Source organism: Bradysia coprophila, unplaced genomic scaffold (genome assembly GCF_014529535.1).
Source record: "Bradysia coprophila strain Holo2 unplaced genomic scaffold, BU_Bcop_v1 contig_87, whole genome shotgun sequence".
Taxonomy (NCBI): domain Eukaryota; kingdom Metazoa; phylum Arthropoda; class Insecta; order Diptera; family Sciaridae; genus Bradysia; species Bradysia coprophila.
The window spans coordinates 641107-657767 of record NW_023504014.1 but is presented as its reverse complement, the minus strand read 5'-3'; the positions used below and the strand labels follow the sequence as shown (position 1 = coordinate 657767).

General features: G+C 38.1%; 1 protein-coding gene across 1 annotated transcript in view; it reads left to right on the top strand.

The window, feature by feature from the left end:
• The window catches only part of LOC119084576 (guanylate cyclase 32E), a 28924-nt gene extending 13935 nt beyond the window's left edge, over window positions 1-14989 (top strand). The window contains 21 exon segments of the mRNA XM_037194631.1: window positions 2457-2487; window positions 2557-2661; window positions 2730-2847; window positions 2917-3066; window positions 3666-3774; window positions 3842-4070; window positions 4134-4274; window positions 4344-4519; window positions 4582-4693; window positions 4766-4829; window positions 10846-10943; window positions 11118-11428; window positions 11487-11656; window positions 11720-11849; window positions 11918-11968; window positions 12025-12165; window positions 13502-13694; window positions 13796-14002; window positions 14068-14226; window positions 14286-14385; window positions 14445-14989. Coding sequence (XP_037050526.1) covers window positions 2457-2487; window positions 2557-2661; window positions 2730-2847; window positions 2917-3066; window positions 3666-3774; window positions 3842-4070; window positions 4134-4274; window positions 4344-4519; window positions 4582-4693; window positions 4766-4829; window positions 10846-10943; window positions 11118-11428; window positions 11487-11656; window positions 11720-11849; window positions 11918-11968; window positions 12025-12165; window positions 13502-13694; window positions 13796-14002; window positions 14068-14226; window positions 14286-14385; window positions 14445-14917 — 3268 coding nt within the window. The 3' untranslated portion in view covers window positions 14918-14989.
• The last annotated feature ends 1672 nt before the right edge of the window (window positions 14990-16661 follow it).

The following is a 16661-nucleotide window of genomic DNA, read 5'->3' as shown; positions in this document are numbered from 1 at the left end:
TGACTACGTAACAGATGAAAACTGTGTGTTTCACTCCGCCAAACTAGTAAATATGCGTATCGCTGTAAAGCTGAGGCCTTCCACATTCATAATAAGTAATAATTTAATCAAATAATTGCATTAGTGAGGTCACAGCTCTCATCAAAGTTCACGGAGGTTCCATCGATTCTGAGAAATTTCCCAGAAGTCATATTTTCGGCCGATTATCAGCAAATTTTATGAAGTTAATATTTGCCCCAGGAGTACTTGACCTCAGCTTTCCAACGAACCCATACACGCCCGTGTCCTCGCCACCTTACTGAAATGAGATCCGAACTACGAAACCTCATTTTTCGACTTTTGGCCACTTACAACCAGCCAGGTATGGAAGATCAAAAATGTCTGAGACTGGTTTTGGGGCCTAGGCACCAAGGCCTAACAAGACATATATAAAAAAGTCCCGGAAAAAATAGCGCCGATTTCAGTCAGTCGAAATTCAAAAGAATCCCTCAAAAACCAAGTATCGTTACACGTGCTGAAACTTATGAAAGTTTTTTTCTCTCCAAGACTTCATAAGTCACACGTATACATGTAACGTGGGTGCAGTGTATCTATAGAGTGTTTAAGTGAGAGAGATGGCGAAATGACAACCTATTGTTCCATCTCGGGGTCTGCTGTCAGATTCTTTTGTATTATCGATGACAGCAGACCCCGAGTTGATTTTCCATCTCACTCTACTTAAACACCGTATAAACCAAAGATGAACCGATCATCTTAATACTGGTTAACATCGAATATCGCACACCATTCTTAAGCAAAGCCAGAGATATGCTTGAAAAACTAGTGAAAACATTCAAAACAAGGAAAACACGTTGTTTTCCTTGCTTCATCGCCAAAAGCCACTGATCTGCCAACCACATAATCCTAAAACTGTGTGGGAAACTAAAACGAGTTGTTTGGTTTGAGTCCACAGAATGAATGGTTTTATTCAAGAAACTTAGCTGTATATATTCGGTCTATATGTGACGTAATGTGACAGCTCAAATGCTGTTTGACAATTCAAGTGCTAATCTTAATCGATAAGGCAAATAATTATAATATAAGGTGGAGATGCCTCCACATGATTCCCCCCGAAGTATTAGCGTAATCTCGAACAATATGAAAATTTGAACGTTTCGACATTGTAACAAAATGAGAAAAATAAAATAAATTTCAGAGGTTTAAAGATAATGAAAAATTCAAAAAGAGATAAACTTCTACGCCGCTGAAGGCAAAAGAAATCATTTTTCGGCTTCGGAGTCCGATGATGACGAAGAAGTGTTGGATGACGATGCAGTGGACGTTTCCTTCTTATCCGCCAGTTGAGTCCAGTCAGCCGGTTTGAAAGTCTTCGAAGTTGACGGTTGAGTTGGCTTGTCTTCATTGGACGATGATGAATTTCCGGAAGAGCGTCGCTTGGGTGATTTAGTCTCACGTTCTAATGGAAAGCGTTGGTCATACAACGAAACAAGGCCTGTTTTAAAAGCATGCAATGAATGTTATCGCTCAAAAATGGGTATCGCATATTGCATACCACGTATGTCAAAAGAAAGGTATTGACCTCGGTATTGACGAGACGAAACAAAATATTTAATTTTTTAAGAAAATCGGGTTTGCATATACAACAGCAGCAATTGGCGAAGAAGCAAGCAAAGGTGCAAATTTTCCGACTTTTCCTGTTTTACCGCACCTCCCGTTTGAAATAGTTACACGCACGCACGTGATAGTGTTAAAACCATATGAAGACGTATGAGCAGTTTTGTTTGTTTGGATGGACCAGCTGAAATAAATTCACGTCCAAATTTCAGTGACGTCCACTGTAGATTTTTCAACGTGAAAAGTCGACAGTTGTCCAAAAATGTTCGTATTTTTTGCAAAATTCTCAGAAAGATTTTATTCTAACGAAAACCTTTCCCAAACCAAGAAGACATCCACATTTTAATTTCAGAAATTCCTCTAAATTCTTATATATAAATAAGATACGGTACAGTTCAGGTATTCCTTGATCTCAACCTGCAATTACATTTGACCTGATCTGACCTGATTTTTTTAAAATCGAAAACTCACAGCCTGGGACAGTCAAAAAAGTGCATTTTTATTCTATACGTGTTTCATCGGTTTCAGCTGTTTTGCCATTGTAATTTGTATTGTTAAAACAGCTGAAATCGATAAACACGAAAATCATAAAAATACACTTTTTTGACTGTCCTTGGCTGTACCTGATATGAATTCATCAGAAATGATCTGACCTGAACTTAACTGAAAAAATTGGGAAAATTTAACGTAACATGAAAAAATCGTGTCAGGTCGGGTCAGATGGGATACAGTTCAGGTGGGATCAGATTTCTGGTTGACCTGACCTGTTCCGGAAATTGATTTGTCCCTGTCCCGCTAAGTTCACTAAAAGCACCCACTTATAAATTTACGTCCTCTTTCAGTTTTGCTAGAACACTTGCACCAGCTTCAAAGGTAATTTACGATAGATTCAGAATCACAAAGCCTTATATGCAAATGAGACAACGCGAATTTTTTGTGTAGGTTTCGAAAAGTGTCGTATCCTTGCTCAACGAATTTAATTGGAATAAATTTACCATAGTCGCTGATAATCGGGCTTGGGGATTGGACGTAGCCCATGCAGTAAAAGTCGGTCGTCATTCATAACAACCAATGTGATCAAAAATTATTTACGAAAATCTGAAATCTAATTTCAGACATTGGCTGAACAAAGGAATTTCACAGTGACGGCTTTAAAAGAGTTTTCCGATTACATTCCAACACAGATTTCCGTTATGGAAGATATTGTCGACAAAACCTATAAGACAACACGAAGTGCGTGGATATAAATATTGGATTTTTATTTTCTCTTGTAAAAAATTCTGAATTTCTGATTCTGTTTAGTTTATGTATTCATTGGAGAGCACATTGCTATGATTGATTTTATTAAATGTTTACAAGATCGGAATTTACTTCGAACTGGTGAATATATGGTGATATCGGTCGATGACGAAATATACAATCCACGGAAACATTACACCATATTGAGACGAGGTAGGTTTGCATGCGAATATTGATGAAGAATTTTCAATATATAAATAGTTATAAATGTATAAATAGGACATATTAGTGAATTATAAGAGTTTAAAACAATAAACATCGTCAGCCTTTTCGGAACGGGGTCTAATAAACGAAATTTCATTTTTCTTACAATTCACTAATGTGACACGTTCCCATTCTGTATTTAACTATTCATATAATCTTGGCTTCTTTATGGTGGCTTGGGTGGCTTCTTTATGGAAAGCTCTTATTCGTCTATGACGAGCTTGCATTAAAAGCCTTTTAAACATTGTTATGTTGCTAAATCCAACTAACAACAATGACAGCGATGGTTAACTGAACCGAACTACTAAAATCTCGACAGTTAGTCCCAACCTTTGTGACGCAATTTGTTTCAGCTGGTGCCATCTCAATGACTTACACATGTTTATATACGAGCTTAAGAGGCATCGATGCTTTGCTGAAAAGCATACATTTGGGCGTTTCAAGCTCCTGTAATAAGATGATTTTTAAAGCGTGGGAGGCCTGCAAATTGCATCACAAATTTGGCTAAGGTTATTGGTACAACTAATCGATTTTCAATCAAATTTCAGATTACCTGGATCCATACCTCAGCTCTAAGCCAACGCTTCAGGTGGATTTAAATTCTTTCCGTTCTGTATTGAAGCTAAGCATGACATATCCGATGGAAAAGTTTTTCAGGTACGCAAAAGCCCAACCAAAATACAATTCCCAAAGGGCACAGCAATAATTTTCACTTTGTTACCAGTGAAGATTGTGAGAAAATCAAGAGATATGCAGCCAAAAATTTCAGCCTGCCAATCCATAAAAGTGTTACGGTATCGGTTCCGATATCAGCAGCACATTTGTACGACGCCGTGATCATATATTCTCGGGCCGTCACGGAGGTCATCAAAATGGGCGGCGATATCAGAAATGGTACAGCAATTATGTCTGAAATCTTTAACAGAAAATTTCGTTCCATTCAGGGCTTTGATGTACGTTGCAGCTACAGTTTCGATGAAATTTAAGTTCTGATAAAAAAATTTCTTTCTTGAAAGGACTACATTGATAGTAAGGGAGATGCAGAAGGTAATTATACTGTGGTTGCACTGCAAGATGTAAGCGACGATCCAGGCGAACCACCTCAAATGAAATCTGTTGGATATTTCTACTATTCAAGCAAATCATCCATCATTCCCGTATGTACCGTTCCTGCACTTTCGTCCATCTAAGAACATTTTATTGACGATGGACGTTCATAATTTAAGGAATTCAAATACAACGATGCTGATACACAAATTCAATGGGTTAATTCCATGCCACCAGCAGCCGAGCCGGAATGTGGCTTTCATGGTGATGGATGCAAAAGCGACACTTGGCGATACGCTCTTATTGGTAGTGGAAGTGCATTTATTATCTTGATTGTCGGAGCATTTCTGTTCAAGTAAAATTATTGTGGTCAATGAATTGGCGACGAAATCATATAAATTACTGTTCGCTTTGCAGACATTACAGATACGAACAGAAATTGGCCTGTCTGCTGTGGAAAGTTGATATGAAAGAAGTGACACTCATTTCAACCGAAACATCGGATTCGTCCACTAGAACAAAGAGCCTGGTCAGTTATACTAAATTTTGAATAAACGAAAAGTGGGAGGAAAACAATTTCATTTTTTTTTTCGTTTTAAAGATTCAAACATGCCGACCTAGTTTGATTTCGGAAGGAACTTCGAAAAGAGCGTACACGAGTATCGGTAATTTCAGAATTTTCAATGTGTGAAATTGTTGTGGCTTTGTTGTTAAAATATATATTGAAACGAAACTCCTGCAATGTTAAATCCAACCGTTTGATGTCATTTACATCAAAAGTATTTCTGCGTTTGACTCCTTCGTCGACAAAAGTAATTTCTGCTCTACAGCTTTTCTTCTAAACTTATAGTCGAGAATAATTTCCACTGTGTCCTGAAAATAGCTAACTGTTTAGCTTAACAAAAATCAACGCATTGGTGCGTTGCCAAAAGTAAGTTGTTAACGAAATCCAAAACTAAATATCGAAACGTCTACAAAACAACTGCAAGCATGCAATTGAGATTGACCGCAAATTCACGACGAATTAACCTTTTAGAAATGGCTAGTCATTTTTTATTGACACCGATGACAAAATAAACAATGCAGTGACCTGTCGCATATTTTTCCAAATTTTCCCAAAAATATTTTTTGGGAAAATTAAGCAAAATCAGGAAAACGTTTCTTGCCACTCATACAAACAAAAGCGTTCATATTTGGGTGAAATAGTTACAAGCACGGGAGGCCAGATCTCGCCTTCGGCTCGTACTGGAAACCTTACATTTGCTAAAAAAAAAGTCTTTTAGCATAGGCCAGAAAATAATTATTAAGAGTGATATCGCCAAAACTTGAACCAATTTTGGTGAAAACAAATACAATGGTTCGGCGATCCAGGCAAGCTATAGCTCGTTTGAATCGTCTTTCAATTCTAAGAAATAGGGATCTTTTAGTTTTTCTGTTAATTTCCCATTTTCGGAGTGAACACGTGAAAAGTCATAGCATGTCAAGGGGTGGTGAAAACAGTTTTTTTGTGATAGCTCAAGATAGAAATGTTTGTAAAAGTTGAAAATTTGTAGGAATATAGGCCTTTCGCAGACCTTCATAAAGAGTATAATCATCGGTATGGGCCGCCACCGGTTCTAGACTTATGACTCAAAATATGGTCAATGTTTGGACAGTCCTACTGGCTTGCAACAGAATTCATCCGCGGAACTGACTATAGGGTGTTGTAGCTGGACTTACCCTCTTTCATTCCACATATAAAAAACCCCAGATAAATTCTGTTGAAAGCCATAAAGTTAGTTGAAATAAAATGTCGCTCCAGGAGACCCATATTTTTCAGTGTTGTCAACTTGTTTTTGGTCTTCAAACAGCCTGGAGCGATAGGGAATGAAATAAACTGAATCAAAATTACATGCTCAGCTCGAAATTGTCCTGAACCGCGCGATCATTGGTCTTGAAAATGTTGCTTTCCTCCTTCTTCGTAGAAGGTGGAAAACCTCATTTCTTTGACTTCACAAAATGAACAGAAACTCAATTGCTTGCTACGAATATAGGTTTATTGTAAAGCAGAGATGTGCACCGTCCATTTACATATAAAAAACGTGATTTTACACACATTTCCATATTGTGTGACCTCTTGTGAAGCACAAATTACATCTTGAGTGGCCATTTATTGACTGTAAACAAACGCTGCGCATCTCTGCTTTACAATAAACCTATATTTGTAGCAAGCAAATGAGTTTCTGTTCATTTTGTGAAGTCAAAGATATGAGGTTTTCCACCTACTACGAAGTAGGAGGAAAGCAAACTTTTTAAGACCAGTCATAAGTCTAGAACCGGTGGCGGCCCATACCGATGATTATACTCTTTATGAAGGTCTGCGAAAGGCCTATATTCCTACAAATTTTCAACTTTTAGAAACATTTCTATCTTGAGCTATCACAAAAAAAACTGTTTTCACCACCCCTTGACATGCTAGGACTTTTCACGTGTTCACTCCGAAAATGGGAAATTAACAGAAAAACTAAAAGATCCCTATTTCTTAGAATTGAAAGACGATTCAAACGAGCTATAGCTTGCCTGGATCGCCGAACCATTGTTTTCAAATTGGTTTAAGTTTTGGCGATATCACTCTTAAAGGGCATGGATGCTTAGCTAAAATTGTAGCCTACATTTGTGTGAAAAATTTCCAACCGCAATAACGGTTTGCGGCTTTCGAATTTACTACCTTTAAGATATCATCAAAAATAATCTAAAATCCAATATTTAAAAAACGTAGGCCTCTCACTCTAAATTTGGACTCCTTATTAAGGAATTAAGGAGGTTTTAGCACAAAAATAAGGAGAAATAAGGAAAAATGAGGAGAAATTTTTCGATAAAAATCGAAATTATTCTAAGATACAGCAATTAACATCGGAAGTCCGCCTCAACTTTAAAATAAAACGCATTATTGTTTATTTTGACGTATCGTTTTTGTAAAGTTGTATCGTAAAATTCACTTTTATCACGATGAAAATTTGAATATTTTGGGCGCGTTTAAGGCTTGAATTAGATTCTTAGCAAAGCTTAGCTTTACCAATTATCACTGTAAGTGCGATTCAAAATTCAAAATAAAACGCTTAAAGGCGTCACAATTTATTTTGACGTACTTATCGTTTTTGTAGGGTGGCAGTTTTTAATCATTTTTCGATGCGACAAAATTTTTGAAATTTAAGACGTAATACTTACGGCGTGAATTCTTACGTGGCCCCACCCTCAAGTTTAAAATCTTGCTGGATTAGATTTTGATCTCGTTAACAGCAAAAGCGGTTGTTTGTTATCCCGTTCGAATTTCGAAAGAATAATAAATTGGTGACAGTATAAATTTGAAAGAAGTAAATGTAAAAATAAGGCTAAAAACCTTCAATTGTTTGTAATAAGGACGCATGTTTGAGACAATGTTAAGGGTGATTTACATGTTAAATCAAATAGTTCTACTCGAGACTCTCGAGCCGAGAGGCGGCGTGGAACCACAAAAATATATGTTAAACCAGTCATGTTGGAACGATCATGAGCTACAACACCACCTTTTTATTAGAGTTCTTTGTGATAAATAATCAAAATTGTTGTTTTTGCCGCGCAGCGATTTTTTTTTTCTTAATTTTGATTTCCGTCGATGAAATTTGCGAAAAATAAGGAAAATAAGGATTTTTTAATAAAATAAGTAGGAATAAGGAGGTTTTTATAAAAATAAGGAAAAATAAGGAAATAAAGAGGTGTGAGAGGCCTGACAACGCCCAAATGTATGCTTTACACAAAAGCATCCCTCATGTTTAAGAGGCGTCGATGCTTTGCTGAAAAGCATAAATTTTGACGTTTTTCAAATAGTGGATTTTAGTTTACTTTTGATATCTTTCCACCAGAATACTTTTTCAAAAATATAGGACGTCAATAACGACCTGGAATGTGTTAAGAGGCATCGGTGCATAGCTGAAATTGTTGCATACATTTGCGTATACATTCGTGCATTTTTCGAAAAGGATTCTGATGAAAAGATATCATCAAAAGTAAACTAGAATCCAGTATTAAGAAACGCCCAAATGTATGCTTTTCAGCAAAGCATCGGCGCCTCTTAACTTTTAACAGAAAATAGATTTGGTTGCAGCAGTTTGACCAGATACGAGAAAACTGAACTGTTTATGAAAATTTGTGTGTCTCGTTTTTGATGATATCAGAAACCTTTTTCAAAAATATACGACTTCAATAACGACCACGAATGTGGTAGCTTGGGTAGCTTTTCAATAAAAATTAGTTTTGGTTGTAGCAACGCACTTCAAGCAAAAGTGCTATTTTTGACAGCTGCCAAATAGAGTACTTTTTGTATGAAATTTTATTCCCACTCTTTTTACAGTGTAAAATTTTGTATGGAGCACTGTCAAGTTTCAGTACCCTATTTAGAGTACCACTTTTGCTTGAAGTGCGTTGGTTGTAGTCGTCTGAGAAACGTGAGCAGTTTAAGAGCGCTCACCCCTTGGCAAAATCCTAGCCTCCATTTGTGCGCAAAAATATTCGTTTTTTGATGATTTCTCTGAACGAAAATCTTTTTTTGAAAAATTAAAACCATTAAAGCATGCAAAAATGTGTTACTTTTTAAGAAAAAAATGGTTGTAGGTCATAACGTTACCCACTTGGAGAAACCCTTGCAAAATGTGTGATTTACACATTTTGCAAAGGTTTCTCCAAGTGGGATAACTTATCACCAACAAACCAATTTTTCCTTTAAACGTAACACATTTTTGCATGCTTTAATGGTTTTACTTTTTCAAAAAAAGATTTTCGTTCAGAGAAATCATCAAAAAACGAATATTTTTGCGCACAAATGGAGGCTAGAATTTTGCCAAGGGGTGAGCGCTCTTATCGAAATTTTCATAAACTGCTCCATGTTCTCAGGGCTGGTCAAACTGCTACAACCAAATCTATTTTCTTTTGACAGCCAAAACATTCGTGATCGTTATTGCGGTCGTACATTTTTCAAAAAGGATTACTCAAAGCCACCATTTTTTAACACAAAACGATGGTCCTACTTTTTCCAAGAAGAACGCCGATACGAAAAATACAAGTGCTAAAGAGTTAGGCATGAATTTGTTTCTCTCCTGATTCAGCTTCCTCTGTTAATTCTGCGTACAACGTGGGGTCAGGCTTTTTAAAATAAAAACAAAAAACATAGCTAACGCCGACCCGTACGAAACACCTATTCGTGTCAAAAGCCTTTAAAATCACTTACATTATCCACTCTTTGCCTTGTTATCATATACAAATAAATTGCCGGAGGCAATATAGACAGCCCCGTACGAAGACAAATTTCATAAATTCCTATTTAAACAGCTATATACCGCTATATTTACCTATATTTCACTATAAATAAACATTTCACAGATGAATATGCTATTATATAGCTCTATATGCCTGTATATAGCTCAATATAGCTGTATATAGGTATATATAGATGTCCATATATGGAATCCCTGAAACCCCTCACACTTAACACATTATTTCCATGTTAACAGAAACTTTCTAAGTATCATTTTTCCCAAGATATATCACTTTTAATAAAATCCAATATGGCCGCCGGCAGCCATTTTGTTAGGAGACCGGAAATAGTACCGACGCTTTACATTCGTTAATACCTTTCAAACAAAAAAAATTCATGAAATTCGGTCAAAATTTACTCGAGATATTGTCAAAATACACCACGTTCACTGTACTTCCGAGTAGGCAGATAAGAGCTCACTCCAAGAGACCTAGCTCACGCTCCGGAGAACATAATTTCATAAACTTTTTTTTCCCTGATTGGTACGGTCAATACCTATCTAATAAAGCTAAAACGAACGAAATATGTTCAAATGTGGCCGACCTACAAGCAAAAACTGCTTGCCGCCCTGTGCCTGTTCCACACCAAGGGGTCTAACTCACGAGTCGGTCATCCGATTTCCATAAACTTTTTTTTTGTCGATCGGTATTGTAAATACCTTTTATTTGACGTATCACTTACAAGTTTAACGTTTAAATGTCCGGAGATATCTTCGAAAAACCGTAAAGCACTTATTGGGCCACAGCTCGGGAGGGGTCGATCCAAAATCACTCATCTTCGAGCTTAGCCTGTCTTTTGACATTACCAAACGGGGAAAAAAAGAATTTTCAAAATCGGATGCGTTTTACTCAAGTTATCGTGCAGACGGACAGACGGACATTTTTTTTTCGCGGATTTGGCATCTCTAGACAACCACAATAGGTTTCCCCTTACTCAGGGAGTCCAATTCGACGTGTTACAAACGTATGCGTAAACCTATAAGACCCCAGCACTTCGTACGGGTCTAATAAAATACGACCCACCCTATTGCAGGTCATTGCTTTTATTTGTCAGATAGGTGTTGATAACTGACTACATAAAGTCCGTCTGAAAAAGATGATTTAAGACGACTGTGTTCCACTTGATGTCCACATCCACATTTTGTTTTAAATGTATCGTTAATGACTAAAATTAAATGGTTGAATGTAAACTATGTCCACGATTGAGTTCGGCTATTCAGCAATTTGGAAAGGAAGACGTTACGTTGTCTATTAGTTATTGAGACGGAGCTCTATAAACTGCCCGAAACGGAATAGCCAAACTCAATCAACTATTCCAATCTCATTTCTACTTACATTTAAATCACAATACAGGCCTTTATCGGGGAAATATTGTTGCTGTTAAGCGCATACAAAAGCGATGTGTAGACCTGACAAGGACAATACGTAAAGAACTCAAACAAATGCGAGAGGTTTGAACCCAAAATCATTCTTAAATGTCTAAATATTATAACAGTCGTTGTACATCGTTGTGGAACTATAATTTACTGTCTGTGCTGTGTGTCTTTCAACTTTCTATCGAAATCTTGTGGATGTTGGCTCTTGTATTTCCGTTTCCGGTTAACAAAGACTCCTTTACTCATAAGGTTCATCATGAGAACATCATTACGTTCATTGGTGCATCAGTTGATAACGGTTCGGTAGCCGTTCTAACATCATACTGTGCACGTGGAAGCTTAGAGGATGTCCTAATGAATGACGATTTGTACTTAGACCAAATGTTTATTTCGTCGTTGGTCAGTGACATCTTGAAGGGTTTGATCTATCTGCACGACAGTGACATTGTTTCGCATGGTAATTTGAGATCCAGTAACTGTTTGGTCGACAGCAGATGGGTGTGCCAATTGACTGATTTTGGACTTCATGAATTCAAGTTCGGTCAGGAGGAGCCGAACAGGTAATCGGATTTTGAATGAAAAATGTCTGAATAATTTCCTGTTTGTATGGTGTGTTAGGGATGAAATGGAATTCAAGCGTAGCCTATGGAAATCACCAGAATTACTCAGACTCGCTAATCCTCCAGCTAGGGGTACGCAAAAAGGGGACGTGTACTCTTTCGGCATTGTCTTATTTGAAATTATCGGACGAAATGGCCCCTGGGGTGTGACCAGCCTATCAAACGAAAGTAAGGAAATTGTTTCCGTCTGTGTCCCAATTGTTTTGTTCCTTTATTCCATTCCATTACCAGAAATCGTTGAACGGGTGAAATCACCATCTTTGGTCGGAGGATTCTTTCGACCACCCATCAAGAACCTTAACATGCCGGACTATGTGCGACAGTGTCTGAAACTTTGCTGGGAAGAAGAGCCGGACGAACGGTAAGACTCTTTAGTCAAAAATCATTTCATCGACCACTAAAAAGCAAATTGAAATTCTTGGAACGCAGACCCGATATTCGATTGATTCGTGTGAAACTTAAGGAAATGCAGTCAGGACTGTATGTGGTTCCACTGACCAATTATTCCGATGCTTTGATCTACTTCTTGCTTTCAGAAAGCCAAATATTTTCGACAACATGCTGGCGATCATGGAAAAGTATGCGTACAATCTCGAGGGTCTCGTTCAAGAGCGAACGAATTTGCTGTACGAGGAAAAGAAGAAAACGGAAACGCTGCTCCTGCGAATGCTGCCAAAGTGAGTTGCATTCAAAAGTAAACTTCTGCCAGAGTGCCCACACTAGGGCGTATCGAATTTTGCAAATTTTATGGACCGCCATAGCCTGTGTGCGGAAAACGTAGATCATCGAAAACTGTGTCCGGGCATGTGGTTGATGGATCCGATGGAGCCCGGGAAGAAGTCCCCCCGGACGACTTTAAGTTTCCGATGGTCATAACTCGGAAAATTGAAAGCATTTTTGAAAACAATGTTCTAGTGAAATGTAGAGCTTTGAAAACTCTACAAAACTACCGAAGAAACCGATGGTCCAAAAGGTGCCACTGCCAAGATTGTCTAACATCGAAAATGTGACCTTTTGGTTTTTAGCTTATATTTCCTGAGAGACAAATGATTTTGTTTAGCCTGTGGTATGAGGTGGTAGAGGAGGTCGAGCACTGCCAGTACACTAGGCATGTCCCGATCGGATATACACTTGAAATCACTTTTTTACATTTTAGAATGGAATTTTTAAGAGTGGCCACGTCGCCCACGAAGCAAGTGCAGACACTGCAACCGGTGCTGTTGAGTCGAGGACACCTTGGCCAATAAGTATACATAATATTCCATGACAGTAGCTGAACTCTTTCACAAAATAATTGTGATGTCGATGTGGCGCTTGTATTGAAACAATATGCTACGAACTTCAATTTTTCGTAAATATATCGAAAAATGTGTATAATTTGTGTATTTGCAACGAAATCGACTTATTAGTACTATTCGTGGGTGAAATAACTAATTAAATCGATTATTTCTCGTTTTTCTCATAAATTTCACTTTATTCAGATTTTGTAGTACAAAGTGTGCCACATCGACATCACAAGCGACGTGGCCACTCTTAAAAATTCCATTCTAAAATGTAAAAAAGTGATTTCAAGTGTATATCCGATCGGGACATGCCTAGTGTACTGGCAGTGCTCGACCTCCTCTACCACCTCATACCACAGGCTAAACAAAATCATTTGTCTCTCAGGAAATATAAGCTAAAAACCAAAAGGTCACATTTTCGATGTTAGACAATCTTGGCAGTGGCACCTTTTGGACCATCGGTTTCTTCGGTAGTTTTGTAGAGTTTTCAAAGCTCTACATTTCACTAGAACATTGTTTTCAAAAATGCTTTCAATTTTCCGAGTTATGACCATCGGAAACTTAAAGTCGTCCGGGGGGACTTCTTCCCGGGCTCCATCGGATCCATCAACCACATGCCCGGACACAGTTTTCGATGATCTACGTTTTCCGCACACAGGCTATGGCGGTCCATAAAATTTGCAAAATTCGATACGCCCTAGCCCACACATTCACATGCTAATCCGAACAGAACTGTAGCTGAATCACTGAAACGAGGCGAAAAGGTCGAAGCCGAAAATTTCGATTGTGTGACCATCTTCTTCAGTGATTTGGTTGGTTTTACTGAACTATGCGTTCAGAGTACACCGTTTGAAGTGGTTGAAATGCTGAACGATCTGTACACTTGCTGCGATTCGATTATTTCGAATTATGACGTTTACAAGGTGAGCTGACGCACTTCATCCACTTATACCCAACGCACTGCAAATAGTGCTTGGTTTGCAGTGCGTTGATCTACCGTAACGCTTTTCTTTAACATTTGAAGGTTGAAACTATCGGTGACGCATACATGGTTGTGTCTGGATTGCCCATCCGGAACGACAACGATCATGTTAGTGAAATTGCTTCGATGGCCTTGCACATCTTAGATAAAGTTGCCAAATTGGAAATAAAACACCGGCCGGGAGAACTGCTGAAAATCCGTATCGGAATACATTCTGGCCAGTGTGTTGCTGGTGTTGTTGGATTGAAGGTAATAGAAATGCGTTGTTGGACTGGAGGGGATATATCAAGACGAATTTCGTTTCATTTCACAAGATGCCACGATACTGTTTATTTGGCGACACGGTGAACACAGCATCGCGTATGGAAAGTTCTGGTGAAGAGTTAAAAATTCACATATCTGAAACGACCCACTATCTACTCACTCTGGTTGGTGGTTTTAAGTGTAAAGAGCGCGGGCTAACATTTATCAAAGTGAGTTCTGTGACGAAGCTATTGAGAAATGATGAGTCGCAAGATTCCGTCTCTTTCAGGGCAAAGGAGACATGAGAACATACTGGCTGTTAAGTGAAGATGACGAGCGTATTCAACGAAGATTCGGTTCGAATAGCGAAATGCAGCAGAACTCTTTGCGTATGGTTCTGCGGTCTTTGAGCTCTCGTTCAGCAAACTAAAATTATTTAACATTTCAGCAAAAAATGTTGCTCCTGATCTGATCAGCAGTAATGTCAACGCTGATTCGTCACCGGAACAACTAGATAGGGCACCAGCTGAAAATCACAAATTCATTCGACAACGGGCACGATCATCCTATATTGGCCTGCTGAACGATAATCTGCCCAAAAATGCCTGGATGGATCCGCTAACTTTGACATATCAACGACAAGACTTTCAGCGACCGTGCGCTTTATGCAGTTCTCACATGAGGCCGCTACTTTCCAGAAAATCGACGAAACTCGGCTCAGCGTCGATAAACTGTAACATGCTGCAATCATTGAAGGAAAATGTGGACAACTTGGACAATTTGGATGGGCACGAACAGAGCGATTGCACTTGTATGTTCAATTTTCAGACTTTTTGGAACAGTCAGCATAATAGGAAAGTTTGCTATGAAGTGAACAGATGGCCTCGATCAGCGCCTCATATAACATTTATGGAAGTTTAAGGGAAATGTTAACTAAATTTTTGTAGAATGGCTGTTACACATCGAATAAAATCAACTATTTACATCCCTGCAATTCAACTGTTTTATTTCATTCATTTCAAGCCTATATTTGCGGGTTGGTGAGTGGATTGTAATAGTAGATTACGTTGGATGCTGCGAAAGTAATTCAATACACAAGGACACAATTTTGTGATACGAGCAAACTCACGAGTAAGTTTTTGAGCAACAAGCTTCGGTAACTGTTTTCGAGGCAAGTGTAGAGTTTGCATATCCGAGCCAAAGGCGAGAAAACAGTTACCGAAGCTTGTTGCTCAAAAACACGAGTGAGTTTGCGAGTTCTACAAAATTGTGTCCGAGAGCAATGAATTACGTCGCAGCATCCAACGTATTCTGGTTTATTGCCTGCTCATGCGAAAATTGACTATTACACGGCTGTTCTGCAGAAATTCCACATAAATTCAGTATCTCAAACCAACACCAACAAAACAAAAATAAATCTGTTCTTCCGATAAAACGTTTACAAACAAATCTAGTGTGCTGACGAAATCGGCTCACACGCTACACGTCTCCTAAAAAATTCATCCCGAAAACAGCACTCATGTTGACATGTTGACATTGAATAGTTTTTCGCAGTTAGTATCGATGAAGACGCATTGTTTGTGCAATATTTTGTTAGTCCTTTTTAATGTTTTCAAAAAAATGTGCAACAAAGTGTAGTGTTTGTACTAAAAGCAAAAGCATTTAGTGTTACAAGTGTTACAACGAAATGTGTGGCCATAAAGTGTTTATTGTTACAATAAATATGGCCGACAATTCTGTGTTGCGAATTCTTCTAAAAGTGTGTTGTAACCAGATTACTTGCGCAACAAGTTTTTCTCAAATAACTGTGTTCATCGATCAATATTTTTACCAAAAATTTTTTATTTTACCGACACTTCTTATATTCTTTTTCGATCGATCGATTCATTCAACAAAAAAGATAAAATGAAAGCAAGGCAAATTTTACTTGAAAGAACTGTCAGCTTGAAATAAACCCCAAATATCCCTAGTGTAATGGATCACTTTCGCAGAGGGTAAACAGCCGTGTAATAGTCAATTTTCGCATGGGGCAGGCAATAAAATTTTTTGAGTTAATATTTGGTTGATAAAACTTTTGCGTAAAGGCGCAGAATGCGTCACCCTCAGCGATATCAGTTGTTTTGTAAGTGAGATAAAGGACTTGCGTCACATTTAATTAGCATATGTACAACATACTATAGGATAAGCGCAATCCCAATTCCAATTCCCAAGTCAGGCATGAGAAAGTTCACTTTTCTCAGCAGCTTACCGTTACAGAAATCATGCACATTAGTAAGCGGGCGTGACGCAAGTCCACTACAAAAATTTAAAAAAAAAATTGGGGACAGCAATTTACAGCAACTTTTTGGCTTCTTCCCCTTCCTTGGCTCCAATGGCCCCAAACTAAGATATCTGGAATCTAGGAATCCATACGAGTTCAACGAGCTATCACACGTTATTGCAGCTTGATTGATATTGATTTTTGTATGAAAATAAGCAAAATCTCGAATTTTCAGATAATGCAAATCGCCTACGTTAGTTAGTTCCTACGGAAAAGTGGATCCAGCAACTCCTAAACGTTTCTATAGATTTTCCTAAAATTTTGGTTATAGGGTAATAATGGCCCAAAAATAAGAATGGAATTTTCAAAAGTTGGAAAAAAACCCATATCTTGGGAGCTGTAGCT